The 21,153-nt window shown below is 57.3% G+C and overlaps 3 protein-coding genes and 1 long non-coding RNA gene across 12 annotated transcripts; 2 read left to right on the top strand and 2 right to left on the bottom strand.

Annotated features, from left to right (window-relative positions):
- The first annotated feature begins 1,114 nt into the window (after positions 1–1,114).
- On the top strand, positions 1,115–9,781 carry LOC147187262 (sorting nexin-14-like). Of its 7 annotated transcripts, XM_086100949.1 has the most exons (27): positions 1,115–1,243; positions 2,491–2,611; positions 2,687–2,760; positions 2,923–3,001; positions 3,243–3,286; positions 3,350–3,437; positions 3,506–3,590; positions 3,920–4,076; positions 4,208–4,283; positions 4,355–4,399; positions 4,865–4,945; positions 5,016–5,130; positions 5,211–5,366; positions 6,403–6,527; positions 6,587–6,645; positions 6,716–6,848; positions 7,023–7,212; positions 7,905–7,988; positions 8,054–8,154; positions 8,225–8,336; positions 8,419–8,459; positions 8,538–8,657; positions 8,732–8,855; positions 8,930–9,094; positions 9,259–9,354; positions 9,442–9,533; positions 9,608–9,781. In XM_086100949.1, exons 1-27 carry the CDS (start codon positions 1,119–1,121, stop codon positions 9,665–9,667), a joined length of 2,748 nt encoding a protein of 915 aa, XP_085957075.1. In that variant the 5' UTR covers positions 1,115–1,118; the 3' UTR covers positions 9,668–9,781. The 7 variants fall into 7 exon arrangements, 5 of the variants coding, with proteins under 5 accessions (XP_085957075.1, XP_085957072.1, XP_085957074.1 ...); XM_086100946.1 differs by having other exon boundaries at positions 6,716–7,212; XM_086100948.1 differs by having other exon boundaries at positions 6,716–7,212; positions 8,538–8,851.
- A 19-nt stretch (positions 9,782–9,800) lies between these two features.
- mei4 (meiosis-specific, MEI4 homolog (S. cerevisiae)) lies at positions 9,801–12,899 on the bottom strand. 3 transcript variants are annotated; one of them, XM_086100961.1, is made up of 5 exons: positions 12,513–12,899; positions 11,299–11,508; positions 10,790–11,202; positions 10,578–10,703; positions 9,801–10,230 (listed from the first exon to the last, which is right to left on the bottom strand). In XM_086100961.1, the coding sequence occupies exons 1-5, from the start codon at positions 12,526–12,528 to the stop codon at positions 9,967–9,969; spliced, it is 1,029 nt and encodes a 342-aa protein (XP_085957087.1). In that variant the 5' UTR covers positions 12,529–12,899; the 3' UTR covers positions 9,801–9,966. The 3 variants fall into 3 exon arrangements, with proteins under 3 accessions (XP_085957087.1, XP_085957086.1, XP_085957085.1); XM_086100960.1 differs by having other exon boundaries at positions 10,617–10,703; positions 10,790–11,508; XM_086100959.1 differs by having other exon boundaries at positions 10,790–11,508.
- Positions 12,900–13,715: 816 nt separating this feature from the next.
- On the top strand, positions 13,716–20,877 carry LOC147187264 (interphotoreceptor matrix proteoglycan 1-like). The gene is made up of 16 exons (XM_086100942.1): positions 13,716–13,862; positions 14,090–14,317; positions 14,397–14,563; positions 14,922–14,959; positions 15,071–15,114; positions 15,223–15,317; positions 15,444–15,593; positions 16,008–16,066; positions 16,155–16,175; positions 16,255–16,433; positions 16,513–18,291; positions 18,370–18,950; positions 19,199–19,418; positions 19,565–19,787; positions 20,271–20,344; positions 20,420–20,877. Exons 1-15 carry the CDS (start codon positions 13,814–13,816, stop codon positions 20,302–20,304), a joined length of 3,867 nt encoding a protein of 1,288 aa, XP_085957068.1. The 5' UTR covers positions 13,716–13,813; the 3' UTR covers positions 20,305–20,344; positions 20,420–20,877.
- On the bottom strand, positions 14,316–17,222 carry LOC147187265 (uncharacterized). Its single transcript, XR_015097711.1, has 3 exons — positions 15,453–17,222; positions 14,882–15,362; positions 14,316–14,641 (listed from the first exon to the last, which is right to left on the bottom strand). It is a non-coding gene; the product is annotated as an uncharacterized LOC147187265 (long non-coding RNA).
- Positions 20,878–21,153: the final 276 nt, after the last annotated feature.

A 21,153-nucleotide genomic window follows, 5' to 3' on the forward strand; every position in this document is an offset into this window, starting at 1 on the left:
GGAGGATGAAGCTACCTCACGCGCTCTCCAGCTCATTTGTTCTTCGGACCTCGAGCGCGTTCCGTCACAGCCTTGCCGGCTGAAGAAGTGGCGGTGAATGCGATGGACAAGTGGAGGTTGACGTGTCGTTTGCAGGCTCTGCAAGCCCACCCGCTCACTCGCTCTCAGGATGACATGACGACACGCTTTCATGTATGATGAGGCATCGCTTCAAGATTTGTTTTGACTGCCTGTCCACCTTTTTGAGCTAATGGTCAAAAATCAGCGGCCTTCATGTCCATTTAGTGGCATACTGAGAATTCTATATATATATATATATATTTTTTTTTAAAAAGCCCCGGGAAAAAATAACGGGCGAATTGCTCCGGATTCCTTTGTGAAGCTTTTTTAATTTTATTTTATTTTTTGCTAAAAAAAAAGGGGGAAAAATCTACTTTTTTGCAAATGAAATGTTTTGTATTGTACAATAATTTCTACCTATTTTACTAATAAACATGTGGGGGAGGGGGGATATTTTTCATTTATGTATGTATTTATTTTGCAAAGTAGAAGTAAAAACATGGTTCCAAGTCAAGATTTGGACATCTTTGAAATAATGAGATCAACTGAAAAAGTGACGTACCTTGTCGTTGAACTTGAGAGGAAGTGACGTTTGTCAAGTGTGGATGGCCGTGTCCGTATTTGTAAGATCCCGTTCTGGATTCTGCGTGGAAATGATCGAAAAAAACAGATTAACTATCCAAAAGCGACACTTGTCAACACGACGTTAGCTTAATCCCGTTTGTGGTGAGTGCTAATCTTGGAACAACATGGTTCCACGTGAACCGGCTCAATTAGCAACCCAACTGCAAATAGAATCGCGTCCGTCTCGAAGACGCTTCATGACAAACAAGGAACACCGCTTTCCGAAACGATGAGAATTGGTTTGGTTTTAGTGACGAAACAAGACGCTACTTCAAATCACCGAAAGTGTCCTTCGCCGATGCTCACCGTATCTTTTCTTCAAGTGTTTCTGACGTCGTTTTCAAGCAACATTTGCCGCTCGTGCGCATTCTCATTTGGTCTCGTGCGCTTGTGAGTTTGTACTTTTTTTAGTTTGTCGTTGTAGGGGCGCCGGGATGACTGTCGTGTCGGCTTTTTTGCGAGCTCTGCGGCTGGACGCGCTCTTCGCCTGGGCTCGTCAGTATCCGCTCGCCTACTGCCTGCTCGCCGCCATATTGGCCGCCACAATCCTGCTCCACAGGTGAGCGTCATACGTCATTGGGGCGGCGAGAAACACTTGAACGAACGGCTTTCTGCCTGGGCAACGCACACAGAACTATGACCTTTGTCAGCGCAGTGGAAGGAGGACTGGGCGATTCCAAGACAGGGTATCGTGATATCACGTGACTAGCCACAATACCTCTTGACTCCATCGGATAGGGGGGAAATGCGCGGGGCCCCAGCCAATCGGAGTCCTTCGAACTTTGGTTTGCCCCTCGAATAAGTCGACAGAATCAGACGCTCAATGAGAGAGGCGCAGCAGTATTTTTCAATGTGTGAGAATTTGTTGAATTTAAAACTAAAGAGCCAGACAACGGAGTCAAAACGAAGCTTAAAATTTTACAATTAGCCATCCATTATCCAAGCCGCTTACCTGGCCAGTGCCTATCCCAGCTGTCTTGGGGCAGTTGGCACGGTGCACACTGGACTGGTTGCCCACCCTCGGCGCCCACAGTCGACCGACCATCCATGGTTTGGGGATGCGGGTGGAAATCCAGAGTCCCTGGAGAAAACGCTACGCACACACGGGGTAACGTGCAAAGCCCCCACGTGGGAAGGCCGCGGACCGGAATCAAACCCGTGACCTCTGCACCGTGAGGCAGACCAGTCGACCACTGTTCCGTTTTACATTTAGGAACACTTTATTTCACTTCATTTTACATTTAGGAAACGCTCGCTGCATTTTGGCCACACATTTTCATAAATTCACCGATCTGAAATGATAAATACGGTGACCAAACACAATCTTGTTTGAAAACACAATCCCGTAACTTGTCACGACAAGCCGTGGACCGTTCGACACGATTCGGTTCAGAAGACGGACTGCTCGATGTCGTCGCCGGGCAGAGGCGGGCGACGAGATCGGCGCCTTCCCTTTCAGCCCCGCACCTCCTGCGGGGGCATCGCCAGCACCGAGAACTTCACCCGCCCCGCTGAGACAACGCAAATCTCCACAAGAGAAACACACCTTTGCCGTCCGCGAATAGCATTTACTTGTCCAAGCTGGTTTCTGACACAAAAAAAGGTCGGGGAACACTGTGGTCGGCAATACTCGGTGAGCTCAACGATTACCTTATTATTTTTTATTTTTTTGCTTTAGCAGCAACGGGAAGCCAAGTCAGTGTATTGTACTACACGCACACACAAAAAAAGGCAGCGCATATAAGCCGCAGTCGGCGAAATGGAGTGGGATGATTGTTCAGTCACAAGTTAGCATGTCGTTTGCAGGTACCTGCACATCCTGATTGGCTTGTGGTCTTTCCTGGTGGGCGTGGTCACCTTCTATTGGGCGCTGGAACCTGACTCGCTGCTCCCAAATATCTTGTTTGCTTGTACAGCGCCACCTAAGGTGAGGTGCATTCATAAAGAAGAAGATGGTGATGAGGATGACGACTGTGTGTGTGTGTGTGTGTGTGCGCGACAGCGTCAGGAACCAGAGTTGTTTCCTTCGGGTCGGAGCTGTGCAGTGTGCGGGAAGGTGAAATGCACGCGGCATCGGTACGTTTGTGTTGCGAACGGCAGCGCCACCTCGCGACACCGCTTCAGAGCAGCGGTCGAGAAGTGGCGCTCGATTTTCTTTGCGTTGAAGTCGAAAAGTCCCAATTCAGCGTCTTACCGCGGCACGGCGGTGACCGTTGTTGTTGTTGTTGCGGCATTCAGCCCGACGCTGCTCCTGGAGAACTACCAGCCATGGTTGGGCCTCGAGCTGCACTCCAAGGTGGACGCGTCCATCGCAGAGGTGGGCGCGAGCTCGCTCTCACATGTCACCTCAACTCGACGCGAGTGCATTTCTCGAGCCCTTTCAAACAGCCACCGCTGCATCCAAAGCGCCGTACGCGGAGCAACTAACATATAGAACAGTAAAGCAATAAATGGCAAACAAAGCCGGTAGAAGGCACCAAACGGTCCGACTAAGATCAAAGCCGAGTCAAACGTCATCATGGTGTTGGTTACCGTTTCTTCTCCACCGTCGCGGAAAGGTGTTCGAGCTGGTCCTGGAGAACTTTGTGTATCCGTGGTACCGGTGAGTCCCCTCGGCATTCTCCGCCGCCACCCCGCACGCCTTGACCTCCGTCGCGGACCGCAGGGAGATCACGGACGACGAGGCGTGCGTGGACGAGCTGCGTTGGAGCTTTCGCTTCCTGGCGTCCGCGTTGGTCCGCCGAGCTCAGAAGGTGACGCCCGCCTCACGTCGGCCCCGGGGAGCGTCTCAAATGACAAAATCCGCGCGCCGCGTCTCCAGGTGGACCTTCCCGCCGTCCTCGCCGACCGCGCGATGAGGGCGGCTGTCAAGCACGTGGAGGTTCTGTCGAGGGCCCGCGCCGGAGGTCAGACACCCCGTCCGCCGCTCGGCCTGCCGACAAGCCGCCGCCTCCTCTTACCGGTCGCTCCGCTTTCCGCGTTTGTTTGAGTTACGAGTGAGCTGCGGACACGCTGCCACTCCAGCGAAGAGACCCCGCGTGCGGGCGTACGCGGGATTCTCAGTCTTGGTTTTGCCGTAACTGTAGGGGGGGGGGGGGGGGTTGTCATGTTCGGGAACAGCTCTGTGGCAATTCCCTTCATTTCAATGGGGGAAAACAACATGAATAGAAAAGGAAACGGAGTTCTGAGCAGCTCGTAAGCGGAGGCGGCGGCTTGATCGGGGCGCTCCGGTCAGTCCGTCAGGGTCGGACGCTGCAGCAGGCAGCTCTGGAGGAGTACGGCGGCGACCTCCACGTGGCCGTGCGCAGCCGCAAGGAGGAGCTGCTCTACCTCAGGAAGCTCAGCGAGATGCTCTTCCCGTACCTGATGCCGCCAAAAGCCACCGACTGCAGGTACTCGGGACGTGACAAAGTACCGAGCGCCCCTCCTCCAAAGGGCCGTCCGGCCCGCGACTCGGCGCGGCGTCCGGCCAAGAAGGCGCGTCCTCCCGACCCGCCGGTGCACTTTGGTTTCTCGTCAACAGGTCGCTGGCGCTCCTGCTGCGGGAGGTCGTGTCGGGTTCCGTCATGCTGCCCACCATGGACTTCGTGGCCGACCCGGTGAGTCCCGCTGGAGCCGCGCTCGCCGGCGGCTTCCGGTCCCCTTTTAACACCGCCGTGAATTTTTCCAGGACACCGTTAACTTGATGGTGCTCAAGTTTGTCGACGGCACGCCTGTAAGTAAAAAAACAAAACACACAAGACACAGTCTACCCCCATTTCATTTCCCCAAATTGCCTTTTTGGAGGCAATGATTTTTCCATCGCGTTAATCACCGTTATGGCGGCGGGGGCCTCTCCCAGCCGAGAGCTGGGACAAAACGGCATTCGTGCGCACGTTTGTGGCTAAGGACGCTTTCGCTGTCCTCAACAAAGCCGACATGTTCTCCAAACGCGGGAGCGCACCCCAAAAAAGATGCAATCTCCGCTCCCGGATTGCCGTCTGTGACCTGCGAGGCACCGGCGCCAAGTGCGAAGCACCCATCTCTCATCGCAGCCATTGACCCCAAAAACCCAGTCGCCGGCGACTGCGCGTTTCGGTTCACGCGATCCGTGACCAGACAAGATGGAACCACAGCGCCCCTCGTCCTTGAGCAAGGCATGGCAAAGCCTACTGACGGGGAGTCGCGTTTGTGTTTGCAGCCCGAACCCGCCGCCGAAGCGCCATCCGCTCGCGTTGCTTTCCTGCACAGATATGCCGACTGCGGCGGGAACAAACGCTCGGTCAGTACTCGCGAGCTATCGACGGCGTTGCCCGACCGCCGTGGCGTGACCACGCGCGTCGCCCGAGCAGGTTCTGAAGTTGGAGCTGAAGGAGATCCGAGAGCGGCAGGACCTCCTGTTCCGCTTCATGAACTTCCTCAAGCAGGAGGGCGCCGTGCACGTCCTTCAGTTCTGCCTCGCCGTGGGTAAGAGCCCGCCGCCGGGCGCGCGCGCGCTCGCTCGCGTTGAGCCGCCCCGCACCGACGCGGCGTCGGCGTTTCCCCAGAGGAGCTCAACGACAAGATCCTGAGTCCGGAGCTGGCCGACTCGGAGCTGCGGCGTCTGCACGGCGACCTGGCGCACATCTACCGGACGTACTGCCTGGACGAGAGCATCGACAAGATCAATTTGGACCGCGCCGCCGTGGATGACATCAGGAAGGGTAAACCTGGCCGTTTTGTTTCGTGGCTTGCCCGCGCTCGCCCCATTTGCTTCTTCAATCATATTTCACCATTGAAATGAATGAAAATGCCATGACCCCCCCCCCCCCATAATTTCGAATGTCAATAATTGAAAGCTTTCTTGCCACGTTTACCTTCAACTAAACGCTGTGTCGCTCCTTCTGGGGTGTTTGCATCTTGGTCACCCGGAGGCAATGGAAAAGACACACGCAGGGACATAAACGTTGAGAAGGCTGTGGAAATGCTCTTTGCAGAGGATAAAGAAAGCGTGCCTGTGTTGACTGGCATCCCTGTTGACACGTGAAGAGTTCAAATATCAGCGCAGATGCTCCGTTTCCTTTTTTTTGGGTCAACAATATTATTTTTCTTTAGTTGGGAGTTAGGGCGGCCCGGTAGTCCAGTGGTTAGCACGTCGACTTCACAGTGCAGAGGTACCGGGTTCAATTCCAGCTGCGGCCTCCCTGTGTGGAGTTTGCATGTTCTCCCCGGGCCAGCGTGGGTTTTCTCCGGGTACTCCGGTTTCCTCCCACATTCCAAAAACATGCATGGCAGGCTGATTGAACGCTCTAAATTGTCCCTAGGTGTGAATGTGAGCGTGGATGGTTGTTCGTCTCTGTGTGCCCTGCGATTGGCTGGCAACCGATTCAGGGTGTCCCCCGCCTACTGCCCGAAGACAGCTGGGATAGGCTCCAGCACCCCCCGCGACCCTAGTGAGGATCAAGCGGTTCGGAAAATGGATGGATGGATGGATAGTTGGGAGTTTCAGAAGCTAAACCTTTTGACTGTCATTTGATTGCAAAACGGCTCCGAGAAAGCAATTTGGGACAAAATCAGAGGTCCGAATCCTCGCATCACCGTAATTACGCGCAAACGCCAAGTGCAATATTTGGTGAAGAAAAAAAGACTCGCGGTGGAGCGTCCCGGGAATGCCTCGATCTCACCTTTGAGTCGGCGGTCGCGACGGCTCGGAGCGGTCGCGGGCCACGTGACCAAACGTCCTCTCCCTCTTCCCGTCAGTGGCCGCCGGTCCGTACGGCGCCGTGGTCAAGCTGCGGACCATGCGCTGCCTCTTTGAGGCCTACGAGCACGTCCTGTCGCTCCTGGAGGGCGTCTTCGCGCCCATGTTCTGCCACAGCGACGAGGTAAGGCGGCACCCGGGCGCCGCCGGTCCGCGGCGGAAGTTGACCTCCGGTGCGCTCAGTACTTCAGACACCTGCTGAAAGGAGCCGAGTCGCCGGCCAGGAGCTCGCGAGCGGGCAGGTTGGTGGCGCCGTCTCGCGAGCTCGCCGGACGCCCCGTCCCCGACCGTCCTCGCTTGCGCTGTGCCCAGGAACGCCTCCAAGCGCGCAGAGTCCTTTGCCATCAGCAGGATCGGCAGTAAAATCAAAGGCGTGTTCAGAAGCGCCACCGTGGACGGCGCCGTCTTGCCACCCGGGGCCGGGACGGACGCCGACGACGGCGCGGTGAGCGAGCGCCGAACGGTTTGGCATTTGCGTTTGGTCTTCGTCCCTTTTTGGGCGCAAAGCTCCTCGGCTCGGAGGCCGTCTCTTTCCGGCCGGTTGCCCGAACGCATTGTTTTTGTTCATCGCCGACCGCGGCCCGGCGGGCGACCGGTCACGTGTCCCGCCGCCACGCAGGTGGAGGAGGCCACGGCGGTGACCGAGGACGACGCCCCCGCCGTCGCCCCGGCGGCGGCGGCGGGGAGCCCGAGGAGGCTGTCGTCCTGGACCATCGCCGTCCCGTACGTGGACTTCTACGAGGATGACGCCAAGAGGGAAAAGATTCCCGTCTTCTGCATCGACGTGGAGCGCAACGACAGGAAGGAAAGTGAGGCGCGAGGCCGCTCGGGTTGGAAATTGCAGCGACAAAAAAATTGGCCACTTCCAATTCTCCGGACATATGCCCGACGTCATTCTCAACCTATGCTCGGGCGAGTACGGATGAGGGCTATCTGGCCGAGACCGGCTCCGTTTTACCGGGACGTGACAGTTAGCCGAGGCAAACCAAAACTAACATCACAACATACACTTTTTTTTTTAACAAAGACAGTAACTCGTCTTTGGTCTAAATTTATGACGTGAGCTTTTTGGCGTCGAGTTGACACCTTGATTTTGGTCCCGCCGCACAGCCGCCGACGTGAAGTGGCCCCCGTCTTCTGGGAGCCGCGCTTCTTTTGACCGCGAGTCGCCCGGCGACCGTTAACGGCGACGTGCCGTAGTCGATTTGGGGATGTTGTTTTTGCAATATTTTTAACCCCGCAATCATGCCGTTTTGTCTTTCAAACCTGTAAAGCGAGAAATACGCACATGTGAGAGAGAGGAAAACATTGATCAACACAAACAAAGCCGCTCTGAAAAGTCATGAAAACGAATTTTTCAAAGAAAAAGAGTGTATAAAATTGTATTTTTGAGAAGCGGCGCCAATTTTGACAGAGCGATACTTCTTTGGAAATTGTGTCTTGCTGCGACCAAGAGGCAACTAGTCGGTTTTGCCCCCACCCCCCACCCCGCTCCCTCCAGTCGGACACGATCCCGAGCGTTGGTCCGTCCACAGAAGATACTTGGAGTTCTACGTGTTGGAGTCCAAGCTGACAGAGTTCCACGGTAAGAGTTGCGCTTGGTTGACCGCCGGCAGAACTCCTCAAAGTGCCCCCCGCCTGCGCATGCAGGCGCTTTTGCCGACACGCAGCTGCCCCCAAAACGCATCCTGGGACCCAAGAACCACGAATTCCTCACCTCCAAGAGGGAAGACTTTGAGGACTACTTACAGGTACGACCTCTTCAAAGCACACAATCAACAATGTGACAGCGTTTTTTTTTGGGGGGGGGCACACCTGCAGAAGCTCCTGCGCTATCCGGAGCTCAGCAACAGCCAGCTGCTGGTGGACTTCCTGTCTCCTCACGGCATGGGCTCTCAGTTTGAGGACAGGATGCTTCCCGACGTCAACTTGGGTACTTTCAAGCGGTCAACTTTGGCCGGGTTGGCCACCGCGGATTGTAAGATTTCAAGCAAATCCGTATCCCTCCTCCGCAGGCAAGATTTTCAAGTCCGTACCGGGGAAGTTGATGAAGGAGGTGCGTGTCCCGCCCCCCAGAGCCGCAGTTGCGCCCGTGGGCCGCAAGGAGGCACTTCGGGCATTCTTGTTTTTGCAGAAAGGTCAGAACCTGGAGCCGTTCATCCAGTCCTTCTTCAACTCTTGCGAGTCTCCCAGAGCCAAACCCAGCCGCCCCGAGCTGACCGTCCTCAGCCCGAGCGCCGACGCCAACGAGCGGGTTGGAACGCAAGCTCGACGTCGCCGGCGATATGGTCGGCGCCGAGACGTCATCCTCCCCGTCTTCACCCGCAGCTCCTCAGCCGGATCTACAGGAAGGACGCCGACGTGGCGGCCCGGGCCGGGAGGCCGGAGCGGCGCGGCGAGCGCTCGGCGGAGGTCGGCCCGGACGGCGCGTACGACTACCTGCTGCACGTGGGTCGGTTGCCGCCTTCTCGCGCCCCAAATTGGCACCGAAGCGACGGCCTCCTCCCGCCCCGTCTTCGACTCAAGGTCGGCTGCTGTTCCGCATGCCGCGCTGGCTGGACGGCTTGCTGTCGGCGACCAGGATCCTCCTGAAGAACACCTTCGAGGCCTACGTGGAGCGGCGCCTGCGTGCCAAGATGGACGCCGTCCTGCGAGAGCACCGCCTCGTCTCGCTCATCACGCAGCTACGAGGTCACAAAAATCGCCACCGCAGATGACAGATTCCACGATGCGGGAACGTCATCGTCGGGGGGCGATTCCGACATCTCGGAACATCGGGAAGAAAGGATTTAGTTTTGGCGCGCGGCCTCCCTTCCCAGGCGGCAAAGCTTTCTGACTGCGCCGTGTTCCCCCAGACGCCGTCTTCTACGAAAGCGCGGAGGAGCGCGGCGGCCCGGCCAAGGCGGCGCGAGCCGAGCGGACGCTGGAGGAGATGATGGCCTATCTGCCCGGTGAGTTTGAGAAGGCCTTTCTTTGAGTCGCGCGACCTCGGCAAAGAGCAACTCCCCGACGGCGTTTGTCACGCGTGCGCCGTCAAGACGTGGTGGGGACGTGCGTCGGCGAGGAGGCCAAGCGCGAGGGAGTCGGGCTCCTCTTTGAGGCTCTTCAGCAACCGCTCCTCAACAAGCAGGTCCGAAATGCCGAGCGAGCGGGAAGCGACGCGGTCCGGCGCCGCCGTTCACGGTCCTTGCGCCGTGCGTTCAGATGTCGTACGTGCTGTTGGACATCGCCGTGCTGGAGCTCTTCCCCGAACTGCGCCGGTGAGCCACGTCCGCCGAGAGTCGACGTGCGCAAAAAGCTTCCTCGCCGGCACCAAATGCCTTGTACTTCGGCACTCGCGACTGACGCGATGACAAATAAATTTGGCTTTCGACACTCCTCGTTTGTTTGAAATGGTTGAGGGGACTCCATACGATCCAGATTATCTTCCGCAAGACGAAGGGAACAAAAGCAAGAATTCCAGGATACGCTTGCGTCAACTCCTCGTTTGTTTTATGTAGCGACCCTTCGACCGGCGGCATTGAGCAACGCGCTTCGAGGTGCTTCTTTGGAACGTGTCCATCTCACGGGCAGTTCGGAGCAGACGACCAAACGCTTGTCGACATGACACGCACACTTACCCTCCACACGGTGAGGGCAAAGAGCGGAAACTCCGGCGAGATGGCAAACATTTGTTGTTGTAAGCGCCGCAGGCTCTCCGCCTGCTCCGACGTCACCTCCCGTCGCCGCGACGCCGGAGGGTCGCTCGGCAGCTCCTCCAGAATCCTCAGCAGGCGCAAAGCGTTGTGGTACTCGTCCACGGGAATCTTGTCCGCACCGGCGTTCTCCTGGACACAACGGGGCCACAAAACACATTCCCGCCTCCATGCCCGTTTGTCGCCACTTTCTAAAATGCCTTTTCCAAACGACCACCCTCAAACGCCGCTTCGCGAGGCTCTTCTGATTCGACACTCACTTTGGCCAATGTGTGCGTGTGTGTCCAAAAAGTCAAAGGATCTCTGACAGCTTCGTTTTACAAAGAGATCGAAAGGGAACGACGACGAATGAGAAGAACAGCTGTTTGGCAAGAACCATCGAGTTCTTGCGTTTTGTTTTTTGCATCACCAAGAAGCTGGCATTTGCGTCCACTTTCTCCGCCCGGCGCGTGCGTGCGTGCGTGCGTGCGTGCAATTACGTGGATGGCGCGGCACAGTGCGTCAGCCAGCGCGCTGACCTCGGACAGGATGCGAGCCACCAGGAAGGACTTTGCCACACGACTCCGCCCCAACGCCGCCAAGCACTCCGTCAACAGTTCGAGCATCTGGAAGGAGAGCCACGCCGCGGTCGTCATTTTACAAGCGCTCACACTTTCTCCGAGATTCTGGCATCCGGGCGAGTTTGACTCACGGGCTGACGCCGGCCGGCGTGTAGCAACGTGGCGGCGAGCTCCCTCAGGGAGGCCCGCAGGCGGGCGGCGGGCACACTCTGCGAGGAGAACTCGTCCATGGCGCGGCTCGACGCCCGGCACGCCTTCGGGGTGATTTGCCACGCCCCCGGGGGAAGCGAGCGGTCGCGGAACGCGGTCGCCAGCGCATCCAGGAACCGGCACAGCTCGTCCTCCGAGAGTTGGCCCGCGTCGCCGGGCCGCTGGAAGGCGCCCAGCGCGCGCAGGACGTGTTGGTGAGGAAGCCGCGCCCACCGCGCGGCGTCCCGCTGCTGAATGGAGAGAAGCCGCGGCCGGGGCGAGACAAGCTGACGGAGTTCAGGCGTGTCCGAGTCGCTGTCTGGAGCGCACTCGCTCTCCGTGGTGGCATCGTGACCTGACGCGCGCGCGCGCGCACACACACACAAACACAGACACACACATACACGCGTCACTAAACTCGTGCCCACGACGGGATGCTGGCAGTGAGCACCTGTGCTTGCTGTTGCCGTGGCGATGAGCAGGGCCCGCTGTAGCCTGAGGACCTCCCGTTGGAGCTCCTCCGCTTTGCCCCTCCACATCCGGTCGCGGTCCCTCAGCCTCGCCACCAAAGCCTCAAGGCGCCGACCGGCGGTCGCGCCGTCCGGTGCGCCCCGAATCACCGCCATCGCCACAGCCACGCTCACTTTGGCCAAAAAGCACCCTGACCCACCCACACGCACGGCGTTCAAACCGTGAACACATAGTGGTCAACGTAGTGAACTTGGACTGCCCAAGTGCTGTGCTGAATCAGAGTGACGCTCCACCAACAAATCAAACGTCGCCTCCATTGGGAGCACCGACAGTTGAGTGTGCCGTCAAGTACCTTGGAGCCAATTATGTACGGACAGTAGGTATCGCGCTGGGTTTTTGCGTCGTTCAATTTGAGTGACGGCGGAGCTTTCTATATTGCGCTGCGTTTTTGAATCGTTCATCTTAAAGAAACACCATCAAGCATGGAAAGTGACCTCCAAAATGTGTCCCGGTTTTAACGACCACTCGGTCAACATTCTCCAACTTTGTTTGAGTAAGGAAGTTCTTCAAACGCAAACGTCAGGATGCTTCTGCAATCTTGTTCTGTTTGGAGCACATATCAAGTCAATTGGTCAATTTCCAGACACATGTTGGGGGCCTCACCGTTTGCCAAGCCCGTCGCCACGTTACTTGGAGCCGCCAGGACGGCTCATATTCCCGGTCACAAATTTCCGAAGTTTGTTTTATATCCCAAATGCAAATTCCTCAAACCCTGACATGCAGTCGGGGCCGGTGCGAAAGTAGGCACACACTCGTGTCAAACCCTTGCCAAAGTTTGGCTTCTGCTCAAGCGTTCGTTTACCTGTCAGTTTGATAGGAAGCACCTGTGTTAAGGGTTTGACTTTGGCCACCGGAATTTGACACCTCTGGCCGCTACGGTACGCCCACTTTTGCCCTCACCCCGCACCATTTAGATGAATCGTCCAAGGCCTCACGTTCATAGCGGGAAAACAAAACTTCAAGTTCAACCTCTTTCAAAAATCCGCCCGATGGTGTCATTCGCGTCAATGAACTTAGCTTTGAAATTTCGCACTCACCTACGACATGTAATGAGCTAAAGATGTCCAAATGGCATCGTGTTGCTTGCGAAGTAGTTGAACTCGATGCGAGTTTGAAACAAGGCAGTGAAATTACCTTGCCGGCGCTCCATTCCACTAGCTGGGGACGCTAACTGACGCTAGCTTTAGCCCACATCCGTCGACGTAAAGACGTTGATTTTTATCCACGGTACACGCAAACCATTAAGCGTTTGTGACACTCGTGCTTCAAGGTATGGGTTGCATCTTAAAATAATTGCATTCCCAAAGACGGGTCACCAGCACAGAGCAAACCGGAAGCCTTTCGACTCAACCGCTGGCGGGAACAAGCGGGGCAATGACGTCACGTCACGTCACTGGCCACCATTTTGACCGGCCGATTTGTCGTGAAACTTTATTGAACCTCTCCATCTCAAATTAGGAGCTGAAATAGGGGCCCACAACATCCTTGCCAGCAGATGCACAGGAGCCAGCCACCTCGTGGGCTACTTGTGTTTCCTCTGAGATTTATTTATTTTTTTTTGGGGGGGGGGGGGCTTTTTGTCAAAGTTGAGAAAAACACAAGGAGATGGGAAATGTGATTCCGGCATACTGTCATCATGTTGCACTGTGTGCTTGTGAGTGATGAGGAAGCAGGAATGAAGTACTTTATGTTGTTGTTCTTCTTCTTCTTCTTCAAACAGGAAGTGATGTTTGTGTGGTCCAGAACCAGCCACCTGCAAATGCCTTCATTTTAAACACAAAGAACATTAAAAGGATTATTGGCGTCGGCGTCTGGATTTTATCACACACACACAGAACGGCACAAAAATAGCCCAACATTGGAATCGAGCTTTTTCCAAAACAACATATCGAGCTAAACGTTGCAGTGATTGGTGGGCATGACGAGCGGAAATTTTGCGGCGATTCCAGCGACTCTCGGGGGGGGGGAACGGTGCGGCGACTGTGCGGCATCTCCGGGGGGAACTCCGCAGTGACCCCGAAACAGAACCCGCGGAGACATCTAAAGAGGAAGGCGAAGGTGACTCGGGAGCACCTTGTGAGATTGCGCTGCATGTTCCCGGCTGGGGGTCCAGCCTGTGCGCCGGGTGAAATCCATTAACAGGATGAGGGCGGCGAGCTACGATGGTAAAGCGGGATTATGTCTGAGCAGCAGATAAACAGATTATTCCCAAAACAGAGTCTACTCTTTTAAGCTCACGGTTTTCTTTGGGCGAGGCGAACAGCACTTTCCCTCCGCCGCCGGACGAGTCGCGCAATTCCTCAGGAGGCTTCGGACCGCAGACGCTGGTCGGCCTTCGTGTGACCTCCGCCGGCTGAGCGGAGCGTCTCGCTGTCCACGTATCGGCTGCTCGCGGGTTTTTTGTTAGTTTTTTTTTTCAATTCCCCCGCCCCACAATGTTCGGGGGCTTGGGACTTCTGTTCCTCATTGCCTGGCAGGTCCAAGGTGAGTCTGCTTCTTTTGTATTTGTGGAGAATTGCCGCGGAGCACGCTCAGAAAAAAATTCTTCCGAGAAGAATGGCAAGTGAAGACGGTCATCGAGCACGAGAGACGAGCTCTCTCCTCGGGAAACTCCGCAGCATTTCGTAAAAAGGAACTTCTTTCTCGGATGGATGCGCAGCGCCGGGAGGAGGCCGGAAGGGGCGCTTTCTAAGTGTCGTTGTCCAACGCAGGCGGGAGTGCCCTGCCGGCCTCGGGTCCCAAGGAGGAGGCGGCCTCGCCCTCGGCGAGCGCGGCGGCGATGGCGAGGTCGCAGCCGCCGCTCGCGGCGGGATGGCTGCCGGAGCTCAGCGGGCGGCGCTCCAAGAGGTCCGTTTTCCTGCACTCCGGGGTGAGGGTCTGCCCTCAGGAGACCGTCGGCGAGGTTCTGGCCAGTCATCGGGCCTACTACCAGCTTCGAGGTGCGCTCGTCCACACCCTCGTCCTCGGTCGCCATTTGACAATCCTCTTTTTTTTTTTTCTCTTTCCTTCTGGCGCCAGTGTGCCAGGAGGCTGTGTGGGAGGCCTACAGGATCTTCCTCGACAGGATTCCTGGGACCGCCGAGTACCGGCGATGGGTTCACGCGTGTCAACGGGAGTCGCTCTGCATCGCCGATATCGCCAGAAATTTCAGCGATTCCGAGGAGCACTTGGACATGATCCACAGGGTGAGGACCACCGACGGCGGCTGCGCCGCCCGACGCGCGAGAAAGTCTCACATGCACGCACGCACACCTTGGAAGTCCCTGCAAAGTGAAAATAAATCTTTTCTGAATTGGACACACCAGCGAGCGCAAGATGAAAAGAAAGAAGCTCGCTTGGTCAAAACGTAATCCAAACTTAATCTAAGCGTAAATAGTCGTCGGCCGTAACGGTCTTGGCATGCGAATGACAAGTCGATTGCCGTAATCCTCATTGACCGACTTGCGAGCGGCAACCTTGGCAAAGCGGGGCTTTCTACTCGGGTCAGCGAGCGGCAGACTCACCTCGTATGTTTGGCATCCGTTTGTTTTTGTCTGTGCGCAGAGGATGAAGCGCCTCAGAAACGTCGAGCCGCAGTCACGGTAGGCGGCGACGTCCTTTCTCTCGCAGATGATCCCGATTGCCATTGCCAACCCAACGATCGTGCGGTTGTCCTCCCCATATGACCGTCAACCGCCGGTCTTCTCGCGCAGAGCTCCGCTGACTCCCGGCCCCGTCGCTTCCGACGCCGCGCCAGGTGGGAACGTCGCGGCGGGAAAATCTTTGCGCTACTTCTCCTCCTTCCTGCGCCACAAACCGTTGCGGTGGCTCTGACCGGGGCTCTTCGGTGTTCTGTTGGTTTCAGAAGTTGCGACCGCCATCGCCCCCCTCGGCCGGGCCGCTTCCTCTCCAAGCTCGACCCCCGATCGACAGCGGGGCGCCGCGGCGGGAGGAGAGGAGGTAGGAGCCGTCCCGTGGAGGACGGGACCCGAGGTTTCTGAGCACCTACGAAAAAAAGAGAAAAGAACAATCGTAACGAACCGATTCCCAAAGAGCACAACCTTCTCCCTCTCCTTCACGGCAAAGGACTCTGACATTCCGAACGCTGTCCCCGAGAATCCGGCGGAGCAGAGGGTCGAGTTCAGCATCGACCTGGTGGATCCGGGATATCGAGAACTGCTGGACGACCCGGACTCTCCCCAGTACGTCGACCTGGCTCACCACCTGCAGGACCAGGTGGGGTTGTGCCGTTCCAGAGAAGGTCGCCCTCATTTTCCATTCGAGACGCCTTACCGTTGTGGTCCCGACTTCCTCCGCGATCTTTGTCCCCGTTACGGCGTTTTCACTAAAACACCTGTACGCCTTCAAGCGCTCTAAATAGCACGCAATCTCGTCTTCGCACGCCAAACGTGCGTCGGGGCCATCGCACGCAAGCCGCGCGGTCCCGCGTTGACCTCGTGGCGGAAGTGGCCTCGGTCCAGTCACGTCAGCTCCGTTCACGGCAGGGAGCTCTCCGATGACGTTCCAAAGACCGTTATGTCACAGGAGATTCCAGCCGGCCAAAGATAGACGGCGGTCGCTCCTGTCGGCGCCTTGCCGCGGCGTCGGGGACCTCGAAGGGGTGTTTGACACCGAGCGTTTCTTCCACAGATGCAGCACGTTTTTGACAAACTTCCGGGATTTAAAAGCATCCGTGTTTTGCGCATCAGGTAGGCCCCGCCCACTGCTTGTGGCCTCCAGCCCGCCAAAATGTACACATACTTTGATGAATTTCCCGCCCTTTGTTCCCAATGCAAGCGAGACACGGCGAGCCGACAGGTAATTCGTTTGTTCGCCGCTCGTCTTTCCGGTCATTGCTCGGTTTGTGACCAAAGCGGTTCTTCTGCCGCCTCTTCAGCGTTCACGGCGGAATCACGGTCCACTACTCGCTGGTCTTTGAAACGACTTCCCAAGGAACCCGGCCCGCGGCGGCGGCGGCGGCGTCCGCCGACTCGGAATTGAGAGAGACGGTGAGAAAAGCTTTGCGCGAGGAGGCGTCCCTTCCGGTTGATCTGGAATCCTTGAACTTTGACCCAGGTACGGCGGAGGTCAGACTGTCTGGGTAAAACGTGGAAGAGGTCAGGGGTGTAACTGTAACTCGCTTGTTTGGTGGCAGGGGAGGCCCTTCCGGCACGGACACGGTCCTCCTCGCGGGAATCCGCCGCGGAGGTATTCGGTCGCTTCCCGGATGACCCGGAGGTGGATGAGCTTCGGCCGGCGGTGCCCCTCCCCACCTTGGAGAAGGACAACGCGCCGGTCACGCCGCCGGATCCCGACGACGAGAGCGAGGAGGACCTGAGGTTTGAGCCCGATGCACTGGAGCCATCCCGTGAAGAAGAGGAGCTGATCATTTCTCACAAAATTGAGACTTTCCATCATACGGAAACTGGAGAGCTCGTCCGGGACTACGCGCCGAGCCCTCCTCCGGTGACCGACCCGGGCCTCGAGTCTGAGGACGGCCGGATCCCCGGCGCGCACGTTTCGCCGACCTCCTCTGCCGACCGGGGTCTCGTCACCGCAACGCCGTTATCCGCCACGGGTCAGAGGTCCGCCGACCCCGCGCGGGTTCTCGCAAAAGGTCATTTCCCATCAGACTCGGGTGTTCCGCAACCTCACGGCCCCGAGGAGGACACTTTGGAATTACGGGCCGAGTCCGCAATCCCACGGACGGCGTTAGCGGAGAAGCCCGCTCGAGGAATCCTTGAGACTTTGGACCAGACACCGGTACCGAGTCAGGTTTCCACGCCGGATGAGGAGATGACGCGAGGAAAAGACCGAGCCGCGGACCCAGCTTTCGATGCTCCCGGAACGGGGGACAAGGATCTTGAAGTTTTGAATCCACAGGACAAGTCCGCCGATGTGGTCGAGCAGAAGGGAAAGGCAGGAGAGCGGCACGGAGAAGAGGTCGAAGGATTTCCCCAGAGCGGAGAGGCCAATAAGCAAGACGTCAGGCATCGAAACGTCGTGGAAACACTAACCGCTCCTCTCGAAGAGCCAGTCACGGTTTTTTCGGAAGAACGCCTCTCCGACGTTCTAGAACAAGAACAAATCGTTGCGAAGGAAACATTATCCGGCGGTTCGGAAAAACGCTCGCCCGAGGTATCGGTGGAAACGGCGACTGTTTCGGAGGAACCGGCTCAGACACTCGAGGGGCGAATCGTGGATGTTCCCAAAACAATTGAGGAAGAGGCTGCCGCCGTTCCAACTCCAAAGGACTCATTTGTAGATTTTGCCGCCGGCCCTCCGGAGTTCCAAACAGAACTGGGGACAAACGTCAAGGAGCGGAGCGAAACGGGAGATGAGGAAACCGCAGCATCGCAAACACCAGCGGCAGCTTCAGAACCCAGCGGAGGAGTTCCGGCGGGTGTCGGACTCACTCCGGGAGATCCCGTCGAAGCCGAGGCGGAAACGGGAAATGTTTCTGGAACGGGGGACGAAATGGACAATTCGGTGAAAGAAGCGCAAGCGGGAGAGGAGGAGTTTGCGGGTGACATACACGTTGACGCTGCGCAACGGGAAGAGGAAACCATCGCTGATCCTCCACCAAATTCAAATCCAAAGGAACCGCTTGGCATTTTAGAGCCCGTCCTGGAGCGCGACACTCCTGAACCACGAGCGGAATCCATTCAGGTGTTTGCTTCATCGGATGGGGAAAGGGACCTTCTCCTCGGAGAAAATACCGGCGAGGTTCTCCGGCCTGTCGCGCCGGGCCGGGGGCCTCTGGAGGAAGGTCATTCGCCCATCGTTCCAGTGGCGGGTGAGGAGGACGCGGGTGAACCCCAACGTGCCCCGATTGAATTCTCGCTCCCCGAGGAGGGGTCGGATGGCGCCGGGCATCGAGCGGGGCAGGACGTGGACTTTGCGGCATCGGTCGGTACTTACGCTGAGCCGGCAGGTGACTGACAACGCCGAACCTCCGCGCCGATGTTCTTCTTGCAGGTCGGCCAAGGTTTTCTCTCCCTCATTTTGACAGGCACGACTCCTCCGGACGGGGCCGCGACACCGCAGGACTTCTTTCTGGAGGAGGCTGAAAGAGAGGACTCCTCCCCGGGAAGGGACGCCGCCGTGAGAAGGATCCCCCCGCAACCAGCTTTGTACTCCTCGGCAGCGCCGCCTTGGACTTCTGCTCACGGCCCCGCGGTGGACTTTGGACTCTTTGAGGCGGCGGCAGCTGAGGAACAAAGCGCATCGTCCGTCATCGTCGTCGAGGAGGACGTGAAAGATGCCGATCGCCAGACGAGCGGACCCGTCACGACGGAGGGCATTGTCGGCAAGGCGGTCGGGGACCCGGCGGAAGAATCGGACCGAGCCGACCCGGCGGCCACGGTCCCGGCGGACGAAGGCAGCGGCTTTCTTCGGGAGCGCACGTCCGACAGCGTCGCGGTCGCGCCCACCGCGAGATACCTGACCGCACCCGGCGTGACAACGGCCAGTCACGGGCGGGAGCTGGTGGTCTTCTTCAGCTTGCGCGTCACCAACTTTGACTTCTCAGAGGACCTCTTCAACAAGACGTCACCCGAGTACAGGTCCTTGGAGAACACCTTCCTTAACGTGGTGAGTCCGAATGACTGGAGCCAATGGAGCTAGCCACCTCCTTGTTTGACGTGATTCGAGTCCGTTTGGCCGCCTGGGTTTTCTTTGAAGGTCGGGCCTTTCCGATCAGCCAAAGGTGGGGCTGCTCCTGCAGCCGGTAGAGGGTAGCCTCTCCATGTTAAAAGAAAAAAACATTGCAGAATGAAAGATCTTTGTCAGTTGTGAACACTTTTGTCCCCCCCCCCCCTCCCCCTCCCCCCAAAAAAAAGCTGCTACCATACCTGCAGGCCAACCTGACGGGATTCCGCAACTTGGAGATCCTAAACTTCCGCAAAGGCAGCGTGGTGGTTAACAGCAGGATGAAGTTAGCCAAGTCGGTGCCCTACAACATTACGGAGGCGGTCCAATGCGTCCTGCGGGATTTCTGCTCCAGCGCTGCGGCACACCTGCACATCGACATCGACAGCCGCTCGCTGGACGTCGAGCCAGGTGATCCGTCTCGCTTACGTACGCCGCTCGTGCGGCGGCACTGTGATTCGCGTTAGCCCGGGAGCGGAGGAATTGCCCGGTGAGGTTGACACCCGCATCGAGAGAATGCAAAGTTAACCGCGGGATCCCGCGACCGGTCCCCGCAGCCGACCGGGCCGACCCCTGCAAGTTCCTGGGGTGCGGGGGTGGTTCCCGCTGCATCCTGGAGCCGGCGAGTTCGGCGAGGTCCGGAGAGGCGCGGTGCCAGTGCGAGCCGGGCTTCCTGTCCGTGGACGGCCTCCCGTGCCGGAGCGTCTGCCAGCTCCGGCCGGGACGATGCGGCGACGGCGCCGAGTGTCACGTGGAGCCCGGACGCGGCGCCGTGTGCAGGTAACCAAAAGGCGGGAAGAGAAGAACGACGCCGTTAGCTCATCAATGGCCCGAGCGGAGCTTCCGCGTGATGCCGCGTGCTTTGGTGGAATATTTGGCTGTCGCTTCGGGTCACTTTCCCCGTCACACAATGGGACTTCCTTGTCTCTAAATTCGACAGGAACCGTGACTTGTATTTGAACATTTTCCTTAAAAAAACCCCAAAGCAACAACAACGTTTGAAATGTACTTACTCGCATCCGGTATCCAATCCAGCCGTCCGTCGTCTCACGACCGAGTTTGAAAGTCAACGTAGGGGGATTCCCCCCAAAAAAGCCACTTGCAGATCTCCACCGCAGAGGAGCTTTCTTCGGGGCCACCTCTGCCTCGGAGTCCCGACGCACTGGCGTGAACCTGCGACGAGTTCCTAAACTGTGGCGGCGCCGTACAAACATACAAACCTCCTGGAAATCCCGCCCTTGTGCTTTTGCTGTCGCCGCGCAGGTCCAAGGGGAGCGAGCGCCTCCGGGCGGCTTAAAACGTCCCAAGTCTCGGAAATCGTGATCCCGCCGCAGCAGGTGAACTTTTGACTTTTCATTCAGAAAGTTTTCTGGTCTTGAGAGGTCAACGTGGAACTTTTTGTTGTCCTACAGACTCGGCTGGTTTCAATCCAAGTTGATCTCGTCGAGACGAGCCCTCCTAGCAACCAAGCCGTCCGTCAGAAAATATCGGGAAAAAGAAAAAGGTCCGTCTCGGTCAGGGGTGTCCAAAGTGGATCCTCGCGGGCCGCTCCGTTGCCCGCTTTCCATCCGTCCCTGCCGCAACACGCCCGACTCCAAGGATGAGGAGCGTTCTCGTGCTTCTTCGGAGCCTGCTGACGAGCTGATCGTTTGAATCGGGCGTGCGCGCAATTGGGAGAGTTGGAAAACAGGCGGGACGGCGACCCGCGAGGACCGGCGCCGGACATGCCTGGTCTGGATGGAATGGTCTTCTTCAAGCAAAACTCATCTCGGAGCGCCCTCTAGTTGGGGAAAAAAAGAACCGCGTGACACCGCTCTGTAGTTCTGCTTCTTGTTCAACTTTGCCATTTGACACCAAAAAAAAAAAAAAAAAGAAACAAAAAGTGTCTTTTTTGTTTTGTCGCGCTGCTCTCCTGGTTTGCTCTGTCGACACGTTGACGAGGTCAACCTCAAAAATGCCTCACATTCACAGACATTTTTTTTCTTTTTAACTAGGAGCACAAGTGGTCTAACTTGTGCTCCTCGTCTAAAATTGTTGGGGCGCGAGTAGAAAATGTTTCAACTGACTCAATCAATATTCATCAACAATTTCATGACTGATAAACGGGCTGAAACGTAGACCGGATACACGCACACGCACACACGCT

The sequence above is a fragment of the Hippocampus guttulatus genome, chromosome 20, assembly GCF_054856545.1.
Source record: "Hippocampus guttulatus isolate MCC_2025c chromosome 20, RoL_Hgut_1.0, whole genome shotgun sequence".
NCBI classification, from domain to species: Eukaryota; Metazoa; Chordata; class Actinopteri; order Syngnathiformes; family Syngnathidae; genus Hippocampus; species Hippocampus guttulatus.

Coding starts and splice junctions, on each gene's coding strand:
- LOC147187262 (XM_086100946.1), top strand. CDS start 1,119: ATGACTGTCGTGTCGGCTTTTTTGCGAGCTCTGCGGCTGGACGCGCTC. Junction 8,337..8,418: donor GCTTCCCGACGTCAACTTGG/GTACTTTCAAGC, acceptor CCTCCTCCGCAG/GCAAGATTTTCAAGTCCGTA. Junction 9,095..9,258: donor GCTCATCACGCAGCTACGAG/GTCACAAAAATC, acceptor GTGTTCCCCCAG/ACGCCGTCTTCTACGAAAGC.
- mei4 (XM_086100959.1), bottom strand. Junction 10,704..10,789: donor ACGCCGGCCGGCGTCAGCCC/GTGAGTCAAACT, acceptor CTCTCCTTCCAG/ATGCTCGAACTGTTGACGGA. Junction 10,231..10,577: donor CACTGTGCCGCGCCATCCAC/GTAATTGCACGC, acceptor CGTTGTGTCCAG/GAGAACGCCGGTGCGGACAA.
- LOC147187264 (XM_086100942.1), top strand. CDS start 13,814: ATGTTCGGGGGCTTGGGACTTCTGTTCCTCATTGCCTGGCAGGTCCAA. Junction 14,960..15,070: donor AACGTCGAGCCGCAGTCACG/GTAGGCGGCGAC, acceptor CTTCTCGCGCAG/AGCTCCGCTGACTCCCGGCC. Junction 16,176..16,254: donor GAGACACGGCGAGCCGACAG/GTAATTCGTTTG, acceptor CCGCCTCTTCAG/CGTTCACGGCGGAATCACGG.